General features: G+C 37.8%; 1 protein-coding gene across 1 annotated transcript; it reads right to left on the bottom strand.

Annotated features, from left to right (window-relative positions):
- Positions 1 to 1,771: 1,771 nt before the first annotated feature.
- LOC129780248 (uncharacterized) lies at positions 1,772 to 2,848 on the bottom strand. Its single transcript, XM_055788301.1, has 2 exons — positions 2,395 to 2,848; positions 1,772 to 2,334 (listed from the first exon to the last, which is right to left on the bottom strand). The coding sequence occupies exons 1-2, from the start codon at positions 2,618 to 2,620 to the stop codon at positions 1,772 to 1,774; spliced, it is 789 nt and encodes a 262-aa protein (XP_055644276.1). The 5' UTR covers positions 2,621 to 2,848.
- Positions 2,849 to 19,618: the final 16,770 nt, after the last annotated feature.

The raw sequence follows: 19,618 nt of genomic DNA on the forward strand, positions 1-19,618 counted from the left end.
TTGCGGTTGCACAGAATCCCGCCCAAACCATGCACGAGCCTCCAACAAAATTCCTGGTTGAAAAATATTGTTCCTTCTTCCATAAATCACGCCAGTACCCGTTGAAACCATGAGGACCATCCAAATTGATCTTTGTATCGTTAGTGAAGATAGCCTATACATTGAAGAATTTTTCGTTATGATAGGGGTAGTGGGGGCAAATTGGTCACCTGCTTGTTTGGTATTATAACTATTGACTGTAGATGCCGTATTGTTAGTTACCTTATGTTTGAAGAATTTAATGACATTTGAGCCACCCTGTACTTCATTCGGCCGAAGTTCTGTGCGCATGGTATCTAAGGAATTTCTCGTGAAATTTAGTGAAATTGTTCAATCTCAGCGATGAATTAGCATATCCATTATTTTCATGTTTGGAGGCAAAGTGAATAGGTGAATAACAACTTACAATGTTCTGTTTACTAATTGTGATATGCCTCCTCACATTCTGCTCTTGAAAAAGATCCTTTTGTGGCTTTGACCCTAGATAAATATGGCACTCCAACTATGTTATGTGTTTCTTGCTACGATTTTGTATGCAAGAGAAAATTTAAAGAAATAAGGCCAAGCTTATTTCATGCATGTACCTATGGGCGGGTGACCACTTTGCCCCCACTAGATGACCACTTTACCTCCAAGCAAAAAAAAAGTTCAATTTATCACCTTTTTTCTAATGATGAAAAATGTACTATTTTGAATTTTTATAGTAAAAGCCGTTTGCTATCTTGAAGAACAATGAGTTGAACTATAATATTCGTCGAGAAACGGGAATTAAATCAGTATGTGGGCGCTGGAAATGAGCATATTCTTCAGGGTGATCACTATGCCCCCACTTCCTTTATATAGGATATGTATTCTTTTGGAAACATTCTTTGTCACAACATACCATGTCCCACTGTCGGTTCATGTGAGCTTTGGCCAAACTCAGACGTCTTCAGATGTGAAATGGTATAAAATGAGAAGCTTTAACCTTTGGGGCACTCTATATGTGAGGATTTTTTTTTACCAGAACTCGACAAATTGTCACCCGAGTAACAATTAAATTGAAATATTGCTTTATTTGCATAAGCGATTTTGAGGTATTCGGAGCTGTTTTAGCTATTCCCCGCTTATCCCGGTCAGAGAGCCTCGATTTATGTGGAGCTCTATCCTTCTTATCGTATCCTTGAGGGTTCGCCAAATAATTGATCACTACTTGATGGGATCGTCCAATCCGACGAGCAATTTCTCTGATACCAACATTTTCTCGGTGAAATGCATCGATTTGTCTTTCTTCTCTCTCCGTGAGCACTTTTTTTCAGAGAGGCAATTCAGATTTCAGATTTATTGATCAAAACAACTAAAACAACGGAAAATGTAACTGTTAAACAAACTTCACACTTGAAAAATACAAAAACATTCGTTTACGCTCAGAGCTTACACACACACATATGAAAATCATCCAGTGTATGGTAGTCACCTATATCTATACTAGGATGGCAATGGATGTATGGAAAAAAAATCATCATCGAATTTCAAAAACCGACCATGTACATTTTGTTTATTGGCCCAAAAAATGATCTGTGCAATGTTTCAGGTCAATCGGATATGATTTAATAGATTTTTTTTTCGATGCCAAATGACTTAAAAATGCATGAAACGTCGAGATCTGGTGTAATCTCGAAAAAAAATTTTGGCCCAAAATCGACCTTTTGGCAGAGTTGCACAGTTTCATCAATGTATTTTTTTCTTACATTTATTTATTGGAACGATTAAATTGTCTTAATTTACACATTTCAGAATACTGAGTTCCCAGTTCAACAAATTTCGCTTCTTGCTTTAAAATGCTAGACAACATTTTGTATTTACCGCCCCAACGTGTTGGTGACCAGAGCGGAGGGAGGGCAAGTTGTTGAACCTCGACGAATGATTTATATTTAATTTGACGTAGATGACGTACTACTTCCGTGATGCATTTAAGATTCGGATCAGCTTTATCAAAAACATCCGCAATCGCAAGTTGGAGGGAATGAACCGCGCACCGAACAAGGGATATCCGTGCATCCCACTCTAGCTCAAGCTCTTCAATGAGGTCTCTTTCCTGTGGTATGTTCTCATCATCTTCGAACAATAAAGTCGATACTGCAATGGACTCATTCAGCAAAGATTTAATTTTTTTTACGGCAGCAACCATGTTGCTGCCGTTGTCCACCGTAATGCTAAAGATTTGATCCAACTTCAAATCATAGACACGCAATGTTTCCAATACTTTATCACGCAAAAACACAGCAGTTTGTCTCTGGTCTACTTCAATCATTCCTACAACAGAGATCAACATTAATTCGTTGGCAATAAAGAAATATACATAAACGAAAATACCCAAGGTTCGAATCACCAATTTTCCGTTGAGTTCGTACTGTGCGTTGATTCCGAGAACGTGACGACCATGCCGTGATGCAGAATCCAATTTGATAGATACCAGCTTGTGTTTCATTTCGACTGCCATTATTGATTTTAGTTTGTTAGCTGCTGCAGAAATCCAAACCTTGATGTTTGATCTGGATACTTTTATGTTCACAGCATCTGCTATAGGATCAAGCAACATTTTCAGACCCTCCCATTGAAAGCAGTTCAAAGGCAGGTTGTGTTGCGTGACAAGCTTTATGGTTCCTTCGACATACGTTCGCTTGTCGACGGAAACAAGGCGCTTAGTGATTACTCGTGACCTTTTTTCTTGATTTCCATCGGGAAAGAGCCCTTTAATTTCCGCTGCCGTTTTATGTTTGTTCCGGAAGTGTCGTACCAAATTTCCTGAATCGAAATTCTCCTGTATATAAGTACAACCATTGTCAGGATCAATAGCACAATAATATTTAATGCCTTCGATTTTGCAACACTCTTTGGCAATTTCGGCAAAACTTTTCCTGCCGTGAGCTCGCTTTCTCTGCATAGAGGAACACCCCACACTACTGTTCTCACCGATCGGCATAATAATTCTTTAAACAAAAATCAAACTCAACAACCGGAACGGAAATCGTAACTTTGCTCGTTGAAAATTAAATACAATCTACGACAATCAACAATTCGTTACGGACATTTTTACAGCCTACTTGATCGGTCAAAGCGTATTGACGGAGCTCGGCAACAGGTATCGTGTTGCATCGTACTCCGTCAGTCACCATTTGACCAAGAATTTCGTCAGTAGCAAGTGACTAACGTTGCACGTTAGTTGTCAACAACTTGCCCTCCCTCCGCTCTGGTCACCAACACGTTGGGGCGGTAAATACAAAATGTTGTCTAGCATTTTAAAGCAAGAAGCGAAATTTGTTGAACTGGGAACTCAGTATTCTGAAATGTGTAAATTAAGACAATTTAATCGTTCCAATAAATAAATGTAAGAAAAAAATACATTTTCAGGTTTGGGCAAGGATGATTGGAGATTTATCAGAGATTACGTTGATGCTACCAGGCCGTTATATCACTGTACAAAGGTCATGCAGGCCGATCATTATCCCTTGTCACAATTCTACATCGACTGGTTGGTTGCCATTCAGGAGGTCAGTATGCTGAAAGGCAATCCTTTCTCTAATGCCCTTGTATCAACATGCACAAATCGATTGGAACGTCTTCGCAACAACATGGCATTTAAGGCATCTTTATATTTGGATCCGAGGTTGAACTTCCTTGATTCTACAGTTTTTGAGTCTACTAATGAGAAAGCAGAAATTCATGTATTTTTTCAGTAACGTGCACGTACACCCAAACTTTTTCTATTTTTTTTATGTAAATGAATTATAAAATTCTTTTGGTAATATATTTTTAATTTTTTTTTGTTTTTCAAACAAAAAAACATTTTTAGACATTATTTTTATCAATTCTTATGTTGAATTATGTTAAAATAATATGTTCTTTTCAGAATTTTATTGCAGATACTTGGAAACGAATTCGCTCTCTAAGCCCAGTGGTGTCTTCTGATGAAAAGGAACACACGAATGCATTTGACTTTAACGACAAAGTCGATGATATATTGACCAAAATGTTTGGTGGGACATTCAATACAAGCTCTGACAATTCTTCAACTTTTTATAATCAAATAAGAGCTTTGGATACACAGGATCGTCAGCCCCATACTTTCAATGTGTGGAAACACTGGGTAGCTCGTAAATATACCCACCCGGAACTACACTCCGTAGCTATGGTTGTTTTGGCTACACCATCCAGTCAGGTATCGGTTGAAAGAGCGTTCAGTGCATTGGCGATAATCCTTTCTGATCAGAGAACTGGTTTAGGAGCGGAAACCCTTTCTAATACTCTTCTAGTCAAATTGAACAAGGATCTTTCAGATAAGGTTATGTCAGACCTTTACATCTGGAACGACACAATCACAGAGATGAATTCAAACAACTAGATTGCAAGACAGGTTTTATATTACTAGATATATGTTAAGGGTTATTATATGAGAACAGATGTTTGTTGAATTGAGTTTGCTTGAAACAATGTTTCAATAAAAGACGAACTTAATCTTGTTAATAAAAAATATAATTTAAAACAACTTCCCACCTCTTTTCTTACAAAAATTCCAATACAACTCTCTCGTAACATTTGAAAATTTCTATAGTTTTTGTTTCATTTTTCAGGTTGCTCTTTTATGAATCAGTCATGCCAAATCGATAAAGTGGTTCTCAGATTTTCATGAAAATTGGTAGTTTCGTTTCTTATCGCAGGATATTAGACTCGTATTTTTTTATTGTTCCATTAGGGTGCCCATTTCCATTTTAAAATTCAGTGGTCCAAAAAATCCATTTTTCCCCTTTTTCCAAAAGTGATTTTTTTTCAAAAATTCATAACTTTTGAACTACTGGACCGACTTAGATGATCGACATATCAAATTGAATCCAATAAGCCTAAATTGAAAAAATATATTACACTTGCGAAAAATTGGATTTAGTTTTCGTAATTATTGATTGTATTTGTTTTTTATAGTTTACATGGCCAAAAATAAAGGACGCTATATTTTTTATGTTTTTTCTTGAACACTGAGATTTTTTTTTATCCATATCCAATAATCAGAGAGGTGTTTCCTTTCATTTTTGTGTTATGATTTTTAAAGTTAACGTGTTTTTAGTCTTCGTTCAATATTCATATGCGACTAGACTGCCATGTGCCTACAATGATTTATAGCGACTGTATCATGGTTACATTATCAATACTTATTATAATTTGTAATCCCAGACTATCATGTTACACGTAAGGTCTTAAATCAATTTCGACGATTGCTTTTTTAATAAGATTGAATTTAGATGAAACTTGTTAACTTTGAAAAATCATAACACAAAAACGAAAAATTCATCTCTTCGATTTTTGGATATGTTATGTAAAAAAGTTTTCAAGAAAAAAAATAAAAACTAAAAAGAAAGCTTGAATTTGGTTCCTAAATCATGTAAACGATAAAACACAAATACAATAAATAATTACGAAAACAAAAGGGCAATGGAAATATTTTTCAAAAAAGACAAGCTCATTGGCTTCAATTTGATATGTCGATCATTTGAATCGGTCCTGTATCTAAAGTTTATGAAATTTGAAAAAGTCAGTTTTGGAAAAAAGGTTAAAAGTTGATTTGGCGGACCACTCTAAAATGTTAATCGGAAAGAATAAAAAATAATGAAAAATTAATAAAAAAAAAAACGGATTCAATATTCCGCGATAAGGAATATAACTACCAATTGCCATGAAAATCTGAGAACCACTATATCGATTTGGCATGGAATGGCTGAATAACAAGCTTGATTTTACCAGAATTTGGCTTGCTTAACACATTGAGCCCCATGTCAGTCCCTAGGGGCCGACATTGAGCTTTTCGTTAGAGAAACATTAATCACTGGACTGACAGTTACTAAATAAGGAAATAAAAAAGGACATGGTTTATTTTCGGATGTTTCACGATATGTGATTTCTCTCAAGCCGAATTTTCAACTATTTTCTATTTATACAATAAATATCGATATTAATATTGTGCAAATGTTTTTGATGCGTATTGAATGTGAACCGCAGCAATAACAATCCGAGCTTAACGGGGCAAAAATTTATCCTCAATTAAAATTGACCTTATCAGTTCTCCCTCATTATTCCTGCATAAATGTCATACCGCAATTGCAGGTGCGCCACTCCAACCCAATCATTCTCTTAGTTATTTATAAATGTTTATACACTACTAGAATTAGGAAGCATTGATGTTCACATACTACTAAGTCCCAACGAATCACCTGAGAATCTATGGAACTCATTAAACAAGACGACCGGTTTAACTTTCCTTTCAAATAAAAACCTGATTGAAAATGGGAAGGATTAGCAGATATCTTTTGATTCTATTACAAAATATCAACTAATTGTTCTCCTCAACTTCAATAAATTACCATTAAACCCAGACACACTAAGATAAGGAAACAGTTCGTTACATGTATCAATTCCTTACTTTACACATAAGGTGTTTATAGCGGTTGAATTCAGGACATAAATTTCAACTAGCAATGACAAATCTTCACATGTGAGGATAATGAAGAAATTCCGTCGATGAAATTTCTGCCCGGCATCCAAATGCACGTATTTGGCAGATCCTATACTCATTTATATATTTTATTCTCCTCGATGTTTAGCATTTTTATATAATAAGGATATTCACGAAGCCCTATAAACCCTGATAAATGTGTAAATTTCCATTAAACAAATTGAAAAAAAGTATAAACTTCCATAACACCAAATGACATAGTATTTTCCGTCTTGGCCACAATAGTGCAATGACAAGCAACATGCTTTGATCGTCAGAGCACTCTGACAAACCATTCATCAGCAAAGAGCGAACAACTTGTTTTGTCGGTTTGTGTTTTGTTGCACGTCGTTCGATAGTAATGTTGCAATGGTCGTCATAGTAGCTAAAATATGAGCAGTGACAGTGACAAAAATCAGCTCTGTCTTTTGGGACTTAGCCTTGAGAGGCAATGAAGGTATGGGAGAAACTAATTATCGAATTTAATGAGAACCGACCATGTACATTTTGTCAATTGGACCAAAAAATGACCTGTGCAAAATTTCAGCTCAATCGGACATGATTTAGGGGTGCCTCAAAGCACTCAAAGTTTTTATTTTCTGGGTATTCAGGGTAAGTCTCAAAAAATCGATTTTCGACCAGAATTTTTTTTCAAGATAACACCAGATCTCGACGTTTTACGCATTTTTAAGTTATTTGGCATCGAAAAAATATTCGATTTTCTAAATTTCCTTTCGATTTCGAAGATTTTCGAGGATCAAAAATCAAAAATTTGAGCGTTTTGAAGCACCCCTAAATCATGTCCGATTGATCTGAAACTTTGCACAGATCATCTTTTAGGGGCAATAAACAAATTTTACATGGTCGGTTTTTGAAATTTGACATGACCCTAACCTACACATTAGAATATAAACTGAAGCATTGTTTGTTTACAATGACACAAATCAGCAAGATCATCACATGGTCTTATAGAAGTTGGATAGAGTGTAGTGGTCCAAGTGTCAGAGAGTAAAAAAAATGTAATTACTAATCTTTTCATGATCGATCTCAATTCCAACCATGGTCTCTCACTGACTGCAGGTACTCTTCAAAATCACGCTAACCCGTTTGTCGATGAAACAAATGTTTTTTTAAATCAAGATTTGTACTTGAAAATTTATACTAATCGATTATTTTTGGTTAGTAAAATAATTTTTAAAAGTCACAAAACCGGTTTGTTTAATTGTATAGGTTCAGTGGAGGAAATTGTACTGATTAAATGATATGATTTCATCAACAAATTGTTCAGTCATAGTGGACCAAGTCTCTGGAAAACATTTTTTGGTTCAGTCAGAGTGAACCAAGTAGGGGAGAGGGGGGCACATTCGGACACTTTTTTTTCCTTGATTTTTAATATTTTTTGTAAACTTAAAAAAAAATCCTGAATTCATCCTGATTGTTATTTGGACATCAATGTATCATATGAGCGTGTTAGAGGTGTGCGTTGATGCAATTTCGAATGGTTTATTTGAATTTTTGAAAATTGCCTTTTTGTCCGAATGTGCCCCATGTGTGGGGTAGTTTCGGACAGTCCTGGAGCACTTTCGAACAACGAAAAAAAAAATTAAAATTTATATTTATCAGCAATTACTTCCGTTTCCTCTTATTTCCAGCATACTTTGCATTTTTCTGTTTATCAGTATTTGTCCACCTGTGAGCTATAATTATGAAAACGTTCTATTCGAAACTACTTCGGTAGCTTGGAAGTTGGTGGAAGGGCTGTTAACTTACTTATATTTTTAATTTGGTTGAAAATTGCACCACTTAATTTTTACAAGTGTTGTCCGAAACTGCCCCCCTTTCCTCTACATATAGCCAGTCGTAAAACCCTCTTGATTAACCTTAGAGAGGGGTTTTTTTGTATTAATATAATCACACGATCTTGTTAAAGAGTAACAGAAAAACAATTGGGGAGACACATCTCCAGGGACAGCTACAAACTTAAGCCAGCGCTACACGATGCTACGAACACCCTCGAATGCTGGACGCTCAATGATTCGACGCATCGTGTAGTCGACTAACGAGCTACGAACCTCCAATGTCGAGTGTCGAATATTCGCGTTGGAAGGTAATCCGTTCGTTGTGGATTACCTTCCAACGTGAGTGACACGAGTCAAAGGATTTTTGTCATTCGTTGATTCGACACTCGATGACATTCGATACACCGCTACATGATTCGTCCGAATCTATCTTTGACAGATTGGTTTGTTTACAAGTTTTAGGTGAAGGAACTGTGAAATTGATTCTCAAAGTTCAAAATATTCGGCGAAATATTGCATTTTAATAATGTTGATTTGAAGCAGTTTTAATTTACAGCCCGATATCAGTACAATTGCTAGGGCAGCAATTTCAATACTCGCATCGTCATACAGTTTCCTAACGTTTTTGATGGTAAATAAAAACAATAAACATTCGATCCAAATACTCGCCGATTGTTTGGGCCGATTGCATTGAATCGAACATTCACTTCACCGTGTAGCAGCACATTCGTCACAACATTTGACGATGCATCGAGTCAAATGTTTGAGTCCAACATTCGAGTGAAACGTTGGACGAATCGTGTAGCGCCCGCATTAGAGTTTGATTTGCTCGAATCATAATTATGTTACTTAGTTGGGTCTGAATGAACACCGAACAATTTATCGTAACAAACAAAGGAATAATGTAATTCTATACAATCATAGAGAAATTCCATGCCAAATTAGCCGAAAAACAGGCGATTTTAACACGACGCTCTCGTACATCTGGCGACAGCTACCTAAAATCACAATTTCCATTATTAGATGACCAATTTTCATTAATACTGATTTTTGTAAGGGCGCATCCTGAATCAAAGATCTTTTTTGCAAAAAATCATAACTCAAAATCCAGGTACCTGATTGGAATATAATGTATATGTAAATGTATGAACTTTGAACATTTTCAATACAGTGCTAAACAATTTTACTCAAAAATTGAATTTAGTATTTAAAATGTTTATAGCTTCGATATTTTTAAAAATATTTGTATCGGAAAACTATTTTAAGTTAACAAAGTTTGACGCATAGTGGTGCCGTGTCGAATTCGTTAATATGAAGATATGACTTTTTTTTAAATTATAAAATTTCAATACTCTGCGTAAAAATATGAGAAAAGTAATATTAAAAATGGAATCTACCTTCGATTTTACACGAAAAATTATATGCAACGTTTTGTCCTAGGACTAACCGTTCACAATATATTGCAAGTTCTAGATAATTGCAATCATATTCGTAAAATAATACAAAACATATAGTAATTAAGGTTTCGACATCGTGTACAAATTTCACAATCATTATTTTTATTTTTTAAATATTTTTATCTCGAGAACGGTTGATCTTAGGATAAAATGTTACACCTAGTTTATCATGTAAAATCGTATTTAGATTCCATTTTAATTTTTTGTTTTCTTAAAAGATTAAAAAAAAAAGAAATTCCAAGAGTTCGGCACGGCACCACTATACGTCAAATTTTGTTAAATTGAAAGAGTTTTCAAATAAAAATATTTTAAAAATTATCCTAGGGGTCAGCTAAAAACATTTTTAATAATAAATTCAATTTTTTGAGTGAGATTTTTTAACGGTGTGTTTGAAATGTTTTTTTTTTTTTCCTGAATAACTCATTGATTTCCCAACAACTTTGCTGTACATTATATTTCAATCAGGCATCTGGATTTCGAGTTATGATTTTTCGCAAAAGGTCGATGATTCTGGATACACCCTAATAAAAAACTCAATAGTAATTGATCATCTGAAAATTGTGATTTTAGGCAAACAAATTTGAATAAATAACTGGAATATATTTGTTCAAATTCCAAAACCAGTAAGTCTCGCTCTGTAAAATTATAAAATTTTACGGATTGAGAACAACTTTTTACGTACGATATTTGAAGGAACTTTTTCCAGTGGAAATTTAATGAAAGATAACGCATGTGTTTTCTAACGCTGACGTGACGATTTTGTTTTGAAGGAGTGATACATCTGCGACATCGTACATCAGAGTCTTCTTTTTTAAGGTACGTAAAGCCTGAATTTTGTAATTGGGCGGTTCAATTCTCGAATGCGGCTTACAGCCAATATTTAAGGGGAATATATATATATAAATATATAGCTCTAAAATCTAAATATAATCAATGCTTCATTTGATGACCATTTCGATTCTTCGCCGATTGCCCGAAGTAACCAGACGAAGGAAAGTCGCGTCCAAGTTCCGTTATCGGTTACCGCGTGATTGTTGTTTTTTTTGCCGCTGAAGAGTTCATTTCGCTATCTGAATAGTGAGTGAAGTGCCCTGCCTGCAAGTGGATAGAGGCTTTCATCCTCGGAAAGCCAAGCATTGGTTTTTGTTTTGTCGCTGCTTCGCCGACATTGGAGATTTCGCCGAGTCATCGTGCCAACAGTGACAGTGCGGGTAAGCTTTCACCGACGACTGTGTGTAGTGGTGTCGTAGGCACATTCCCACCACCAACGAGCTTTCAGCACGCTCCCGTTCATCTGCACTGGAGTGCGTTCATAGGTGAATAAGATTGAATATAGTGAGAGAAAATATTTATTAATTATAAGTTTTTTTTTTGTTTTTTTTTGTGAATTATTATTATTGTGAAATATTATTTAAAAAAAAATACTTAGAATATAAGTGCCAATTTTAAAATGGCAGAGGGTGGGGGACCTTCGGATATGGAGGTCTCTGACTCTAGTTCCCTCCTAAGTGATAAAAAAAGTCACTCAAACGCGTACCAAATACGGAAGATACTTCTTCTGGGGACGAGTCAGCTAACCCTACCAAGCCTCCCTCCAAAAAACTAGCAAATCTCCCATCTGCCCTTAACGATCCCACTCTACCTTCAACCTCGTCTTCTCCCTCTGTTCTTCCCGCTCCTTCTCAACCTTCGTCTTCCCACTCTCAATCCCCGTCCTCGCCTTCCCCCCCTGTTATTCCCACTCCCCGTGTAAAGGTCTATCCAGAAGATGCGCCCGGAACTGGTCCCTGGGTTGTTTTCTTCAGGCCTAAGCCAAATGGAAAGGCGTTGAGAGTCATGCAGATCGCGAAAGATCTGGCAAGCTATACCTCCGTTTCGGAAATTTCGAAGGTTAGACCAAACAAATTGCGAGTTGTCGTGAATGATCGAAAAGACGCAAACAAGATTGTTGTCGATCAGCATTTTACAATTGAGTATCGGGTCTACATTCCCTCTCACATAGTCGAAATTGAGGGTGTGATAACCGAAACGGGCTTGACGTGCGAATACATTACGAGTGAAGGTACCGGCCGTTTTAAAAAACTGCCCTCGACGACTGTTAAGATCTTGGGTTGCCGCCAGCTCGGAACAGTCTCCCATGAAGGAGAAGAAAAGAAATTTACGCCGTCCAACTCGTTTCGAGTCACCTTCGCTGGCTCAGCTCTCCCTGACTACGTGATGGTAGATAAATTGAGGTTAGCCGTGCGACTTTTTATTCCAAAGCCAATGACTTGTCTAAAGTGCAAGTCAGTTGGTCACACGGCTGCTTATTGTGCCAATAAAGAACGATGTGCCACTTGCGGAGAACAACATGAGGGGAAATCCTGCAGTGCGACTGAGCATAAGTGTCCATATTGCGGGGGATCCCCACACGTGCTCTCAGCTTGTGAAACATACAAGGCTCGCTGGGAGAAACAGAAGCGCTCTTTGAGGGAACGCTCTAAACGCACTTTCGCAGAAATTTTGAAGGGCGCTTCTCCACTGGCTCAAGAACAACAACCAATCAATACACACAATGTCTTCGCTACGTTGCCAGTTGACGAAATGGAAGCGGATACAGCTAACGGGGGCACGCCGTTTATTTCTCAAGGGAATCCCCGGCGCAAAAATGTGACCACTCCCAAAGTTCAAGGACAAGTCCCTCCGGTTATACCCCCTGTTAGCTTGCCCAAAAAATCGAGTGCAGCGGATAAGCAAAATCAGGTCCCTCCTGGCCTCCGTGGTAATAGTTCACCTTCGAACGACCCAGCACTCGAGGGGACATCAAAAACCCCAACTGTCCCTGTTCTTCCGTCAAGTTCAACTTCCCAATCGGGATTTATAAAGTTGTCTGACCTTGTGGATCAAATCTTCACGTGTTTTAATGTTTCCGACTCCATCAGAAACATTGTCACCGCAATGCTTCCAGTACTAAAGACAATTTTGCAGCAATTGATGCAAACATGGCCCCTCCTTGCAATGTTTATCTCTCTTGATGTTTAATTTAAATAGAGAGGTCGGAGATATCACTGTTTTACAGTGGAATTGTCGTAGTCTTATCCCTAAATTGGATACATTCAAATTTCTAATTCATAAACTCAATTGTGATGTTTTTGCTCTATCCGAAACCTGGCTCTCTTCTCAAAATGATCTCTCTTTCCACGATTTTAATATAATACGCTTGGACCGCGATGACAGATACGGAGGGGTACTATTGGGGATCAATAAGTGTCACTCATTTTTTAGAATTGACCTTCCACCTATTGGAGGGATCGAAGCTGTTGCTTGTCATGCAAACATCAGAGGCAAAGACCTCTGTATAGTCAGCTTGTATTGGCCTCCGAGAGCTGCGGTTAGCCGCAAGCAACTTGTTGACATGTGCTCACTCCTTCCTGAGCCACGATTGATCTTGGGAGACTTCAACTCTCACGGAACTGCCTGGGGGGAACCGTACGACGATAATCGTTCATCGTTGATATATGACCTTTGTAACAGCTTCAATATGACCGTTTTGAACACTGGGGAAACAACACGTGTACCTAAACCTCCTGCTAAACCAAGTGCTCTTGACCTCTCGCTTTGCTCGAATTCACTATCGTTAGATTGCAAGTGGAATGTAATCCAGGACCCCAACGGTAGTGATCACTTGCCAATCAAAATTTCTATCACCAATGGGTTGAATTCTTCTGAATCAATAAACATGGCATACGACCTCACAAGACACATTGACTGGAAAAAATATGCGGACGCGATTGCTCTAGCCATCAATTCCAGAGATGGTTTGCCTCCATTGGAGGAGTATAACTTCATTTCTCGTTTGATCTATGACAGCGCGGTTCGCGCTCAAACGAAACCCATCCCAGGTTCCACTATTCGTCGAAGGCCTCCCAATCCATGGTGGGATGGCCAGTGTTCCAAGCTTTATGGAGATAAATCGAATGCATTTAAAGCTTTTCGGAAACGTGGAACCCTTGAAAATTTTCAAACGTATTTGGACCTTGAAAATCAATTTAAAAACTTGATCAAAGGGAAAAAACGTACTTATTGGTGAACTTTCGTGGGAGGTTTATCACGAGAAACGTCAATGAAAAATTTATGGAAAGTGGCTCGAAACATGAGAAATCGCTCTTCATCCAATGAAAGCGAAGAATATTCACATCGATGGATTTTTAATTTTGCACGAAAGGTTTGTCCCGATTCCGCTCCAGTGCAAAGAATTATTCGAGATATACCACAAGATAGGTGCGATCTTGATTCCGAGTTTTCGATGGTAGAATTCTCTCTTGCTCTCCTTTCATGTAACAATTCTGCTCCGGGATAGGATAGAATTAAGTTCAACTTGCTGAAAAATCTCCCTGATGTGGCGAAACATCGCTTGTTGAACTTATTCAATCGGTTTCTGGAGCATAATATTGTTCCAGATGATTGGAGACAAGTACGAGTTATAGCTATTCAAAAACCCGGAAAACCCGCGTCCGACTTCAATTCGTACCGCCCAATAGCAATGCTGTCTTGTATACGGAAATTGTTGGAGAAAATGATCTTGTTTCGCCTTGATCGATGGGTTGAAACGAATGGCCTACTCTCAGATACACAATATGGGTTCCGCAGGGGCAAGGGGACGAATGATTGTCTTGCGTTGCTTTCTTCAGAAATTCAAATGGCTTACGCCGAAAAAAAACAAATGGCTTCAGTATTCTTGGACATAAAGGGGGCCTTTGATTCTGTTTCAATAGAGGTTTTGTCAGACAAATTACAATCTCGGGGTCTGCCGCCTCTATTGAATAATATGTTATATAACTTGCTTTGTGAGAAACATTTGAACTTTTCTCACGGAGATTCGGCAGTAAGTCGGATCTCTTACATGGGACTCCCCCAGGGCTCATGTTTAAGCCCCCTTTTGTACAACTTCTACGTAAGCGACATTGACAATTGCCTTACACAAAATTGCAGCCTAAGACAACTTGCAGATGATGGAGTGGTGACTGTCGTAGGATCAAACGAATCCGACCTGCAAGAATCCGTACAAGATACTTTGAACAATTTTTCAACCTGGGCCATTGGGCTAGGGATCGAATTCTCCACGGAGAAAATAGAGATGGTGGTTTTTTCTAGGAAGCATAGACCAGCAAAACCAAAGCTTCAACTTTTGGGTAAACCGATCACTCATGCTATGTCATTCAAGTATCTTGGGGTCTGGTTCGACTCTAAATGTACTTGGGGGGCCCATATTAGGTATCTGAGTAAAAAATGTCAACAAAGAATAAACTTTCTCCGTACAATTACCGGCACCTGGTGGGGAGCCCATCCCGAAGATCTTATAATGTTGTATCGAACAACTATTCTCTCAGTGATGGAGTATGGCAGTTTCTGTTTTCAATCAGCTGCCAAAACACACCTCATTAAACTCGAGCGAATTCAGTATCTTTGTCTCCGTATCGCGTTGGGATGTATGCCCTCAACGCATACCATGAGTCTCGAGGTTTTGGCAGGCCTACTCCCACTAAAAGATCGCTTCAATTTATTATCTCTTCGGTTCTTCATCCGGTGTAAGGTCATGAACCCATTGGTGATCGGAAATTTTGAGCAGCTGATCGAGCTAAATTTTCATTCTGGATTCATGAGCTCATATCATGAATTCGTTTCCATGCAGGTTAATCCTTCTTCGTATATTCCCAACCGTGTTTGTTTTCCTGACTACATCAATTCCTCTGTGCATTTTGATCTGTCCATGAAGCAGGATATCCATGGAACATCAGACTATCTTCGATCGAGGATCGTTCCTACGATCTTCGATGCAAAGTATGGGGATATCAATTGTGATAATATGTACTTTACTGATGGGTCCTCTATGAATGAGTCCACAGGATTTGGAGTGTTCAACGAATTTTCTAGCACCTCACACAGTCTTCAGAATCCTTGCTCAGTGTATATTGCTGAATTGGCAGCGATACACTGGGCGCTGGACAGCGTCGCCTCACGACCTGTTGAACACTATTACATTGTAACGGATAGTCTTAGCTCTGTCGAAGCTATCCGTTCAGTGAGGCCGGAAAAGCACTCGCCGTACTTCCTTGAGAGAATACGAGAAATTTTGAGTGCTTTATCCAGACGCTGTTATGTCATTACCTTTGTCTGGGTCCCTTCACATTGCTCAATTCCGGGTAATGAGAGGGCTGACTCATTAGCAAAGGTAGGTGCAATTGAAGGCGATATTTATCAGCGTCAAATCGCCTTCAATGAATTTTATTCTTTAGTCCGCAAAAATACCATAGTTAACTGGCAACGCAAATGGAACGAAGATGAATTGGGCCTGTGGCTCCACTCGATTATCCCTAAGGTTAGCCTCAAACCATGGTTCAAAAGTCTGGACTTGAGTCGGGACTTTATTCGCACCTTCTCCCGACTCATGTCCAATCACTGTTCGTTAGATGCGCTACTCTTTCGTATTAATCTTGCCGACAACAATCTTCGTGTTTGTGGCCAAGGTTACCACGACATCGAGCACGTTGTTTGGTCGTGCGAGCTGTATCTTGTCGCCAGATCGAATTTAGTAGTCACCCTTCGGGCCCGAGGAAGGCAGCCCATGATGCCGGTGAGAGACGTGTTGGCTCGGTTAGACCTTGATTACATGTCCCAAATATATGTATTCCTTAAAGCTATCGATCTTCGTGTGTGATTGTCCTTACACCCTTAGTTTTTCCTTTTCCTTTTCCTTTGTGAGAGATCGGATCCCTTCTTAAGAATAAGATGAAATGTAAATACATATTGGATATAAGATAGGTTTAAGAATTGAGTGTGATGAGTGTGATTGAGAGTGTGATTGAGAGTGTGATTGAGAGTGTGAGTGTGATCATTGTCAATATATCCTCATATCCCCTCCTTTTCCTGAAGAAAATATGTCACCCTTCTAAACTCGAGTCGACCGCGAGTAATCGGTTTCCTATATTATTAACATTAGTTAATAATATTATATAATATAATGTTTATATACTAGTAACAATACAGTAAGGAGTTCGGCTCCTTTAAACCTATGTAACTGAGCCTGTAAAAATAAACGATTTAAATAAAAAAAAATGACCATTTCAATCAATAAAGAGTGCCGTTCAAAATGTTTTTTTTTTTCATTTTTGGGAAAATGTATTTTTTGTTTGATCATTTCGTATAAAAGTCCATCTTCCATTTTTTCATGAAATTTCTTCTAAAAGTTTTGAGTCTATGTTTTTGTGTTTATCTTTTTAAAAGCTAAGCATATCCGTGTTTAAATATAATCAGTGAAGCTAAACAAGCATATACTAACTGATTATTTCTGTGACAGGAAGCGAGAGTCTGTTTCGACATATTTTTCCTTCGATTCGTTCAATTCAATTATACCTCCAACACCAACAGCAAATATACAATGGTGCTGCTGAAGCAGCTGGATGGAAAAGCAGTGTCGACAGGACCTAAGAAAGCTGACATCTTAAAATGTCAACACAGAAGCTTTTCAAGTCGCTCCGGCAGCTGTTCCAATAATCTAAACCGGGACGGACGTGAAGAATAAAAACTTCCCCGGGCATAAAACGAAGTACAAGTTGAGGGAGAGAGAGAGCCATTGTTTATCTGTTCGATTACTGAAGCCGAAACAAGTCCAAGGAGCATCCGGAATCAGAAAATAAACATTTGCTCGATGGAAGTGACACACAATGAACAACACGAGCAGAGAATTACATGTACCGGAATAGGAATCGAACAAAAATTGTAATCAAATATCCGATCATGCAATTTTCCGTCATGTTGTTTCTTGTTACGATTTACTTCCCCGAGCGGATTGCCTTTATTGAACTTTCAGCGTTTCGAATAAAAACTATTTCAACACACAACCATTTGTCACAAGCAAGTTCTACATTCGCTGTTGGTTGCCAATAATGGATTATCCGGAATCGTGTGTCGCGGGCCAAATTGACATTTCGTAGGATTGAAGTTTCCGTTTGCGTTTACATGTTCGGAAATCAGTTTGACAAAGCGAGTTTTAACAGCGCGAAAGGAAAGCTATGTGGAATCAGCGCGGGATAGGATTAGGTAGTATTTTCGGAAATCATTTATATTCCTAGAAGGCCCGGCACCGAACCGGTTGTAATCCTCGAGCGACAGTTGTAATGAATGAGCGAAATTGAACAGATTTGTCTTCGAACAGACAGGGAAGAGAGAAGCTGGGCCTGAATAAATTACTTCTCGAGAAGTAATCCGCTTCACTGGTTCCCAATCGAAGGCGTATACGAAGTTCGGTACGGTTGGTTCGACATTATATATTTTCTGAATGAGAAGTTAATACGAAGTCTTAATGCATAGAACAGTCGCTTCATAGAACAGATGAGCTCTCTGAATGTTATCATTAAATTTATTATGCTGTGATCATTCAATGCTGTGATTTGTTCTTGAGAACATGTGAATACACTTAATTATTAATCTTAAACTGGTAAACCGGAAAATATATGCATCAATTGAATTTCCTGTCGAGTGAAATCTACTCAAATAACTGAATCATTATTCAATACAGAACCGTAATAGCAACATCTATTGTTTCTGGCGTACATTAAGTTGTTCGGAAATTTATTTTATTTATTAATTTTTTGTTGCATTCACAGTCGATTTTTCTTTTTGGTTTGTTGTTGAAGTGGAATTGAATGGAACTTTTTTATTGCAAGCACTTAAAACAAGGAACGTACAATGATAAATAAATGTAAAATGTGAAAATGTGATAAATGTGAAAGCATTCAAACAAAAGTGATGGTATAACAGCGTCTGAATAAAGCACTACATATTTCCCATATGTTCCCGTGTTCCCGTGTTCCCGTGTAGGACTATAAAATTATAAGCGATGAGAAATGAACATTATAGAAATTCACGATTGAAACTCTTTAGTACAAACATTTGGTAGCACTGACAAGGGCCAATGAATGAATGCTTACGCTGAGTGAGAGCGTGAACGTTTCGCGAAGCAATAAAACGTCAACTTGAAAAGACTAACAAATTAACTCTCAGAATTGACATGTACTGTTGTTTGCTCCCTGTCTAGAGCGACAATGAAACACTGACCTCACTGAATATCCAAGTACAGTGATGCTTCTGAATCCGGACACTTCATTACATTCAATATCATGCCAAAACCATGACATTTTTTGCATGTTCAATAAATGTGACTGATAGTTACTATTGTGTCAATTTAGTTTAGTGTCAAACATAGTACCTAGCTGTTAACGAAAAAATGTAAAAAATTAAAAATCAATGTTAATTTCACAAACCCATGTCCGGGTTTCAGAAACTGCTTTCAAATCCGGACGGTCAAAAGTTGACGATTAAATTTCTCATTGAAGGAGGTGCATAATGGTATGTTAGAAGCTTTAGTGTGGAATATGGAGTGTGGAGCAAAGATTTTCGATTTTCGAGTCCTGCGAAAATATGTATTCCACCATTTTGTAGCGACTGCCATCTTGGATATATTTTTTCATCAATAACTGTATTCTACTAGTCAAGCCCTTTCATTTGATACTCATATTGATGAGGTTCTGAGAAAATATGTAATCCACCATTTTGTAGCGGTCGCCATTTTGAATTTATATTTATATATATATATATATATATATATATATATATATATGGCGCCATCTTGTAGTGGTCATCTAGTGAAAATACAATAAATAATTGAATCAATAAAAAACATTTTTGTACCAAGCGCGTTTACATTTAGTCCCACTACTTATGACGCACCCGTTAATAAGTTCTACAAGAATTAATAAATA

The sequence above is a fragment of the Toxorhynchites rutilus genome, chromosome 3 (genome assembly GCF_029784135.1).
Source record: "Toxorhynchites rutilus septentrionalis strain SRP chromosome 3, ASM2978413v1, whole genome shotgun sequence".
In the NCBI taxonomy this organism is placed as follows: Eukaryota; Metazoa; Arthropoda; class Insecta; order Diptera; family Culicidae; genus Toxorhynchites; species Toxorhynchites rutilus.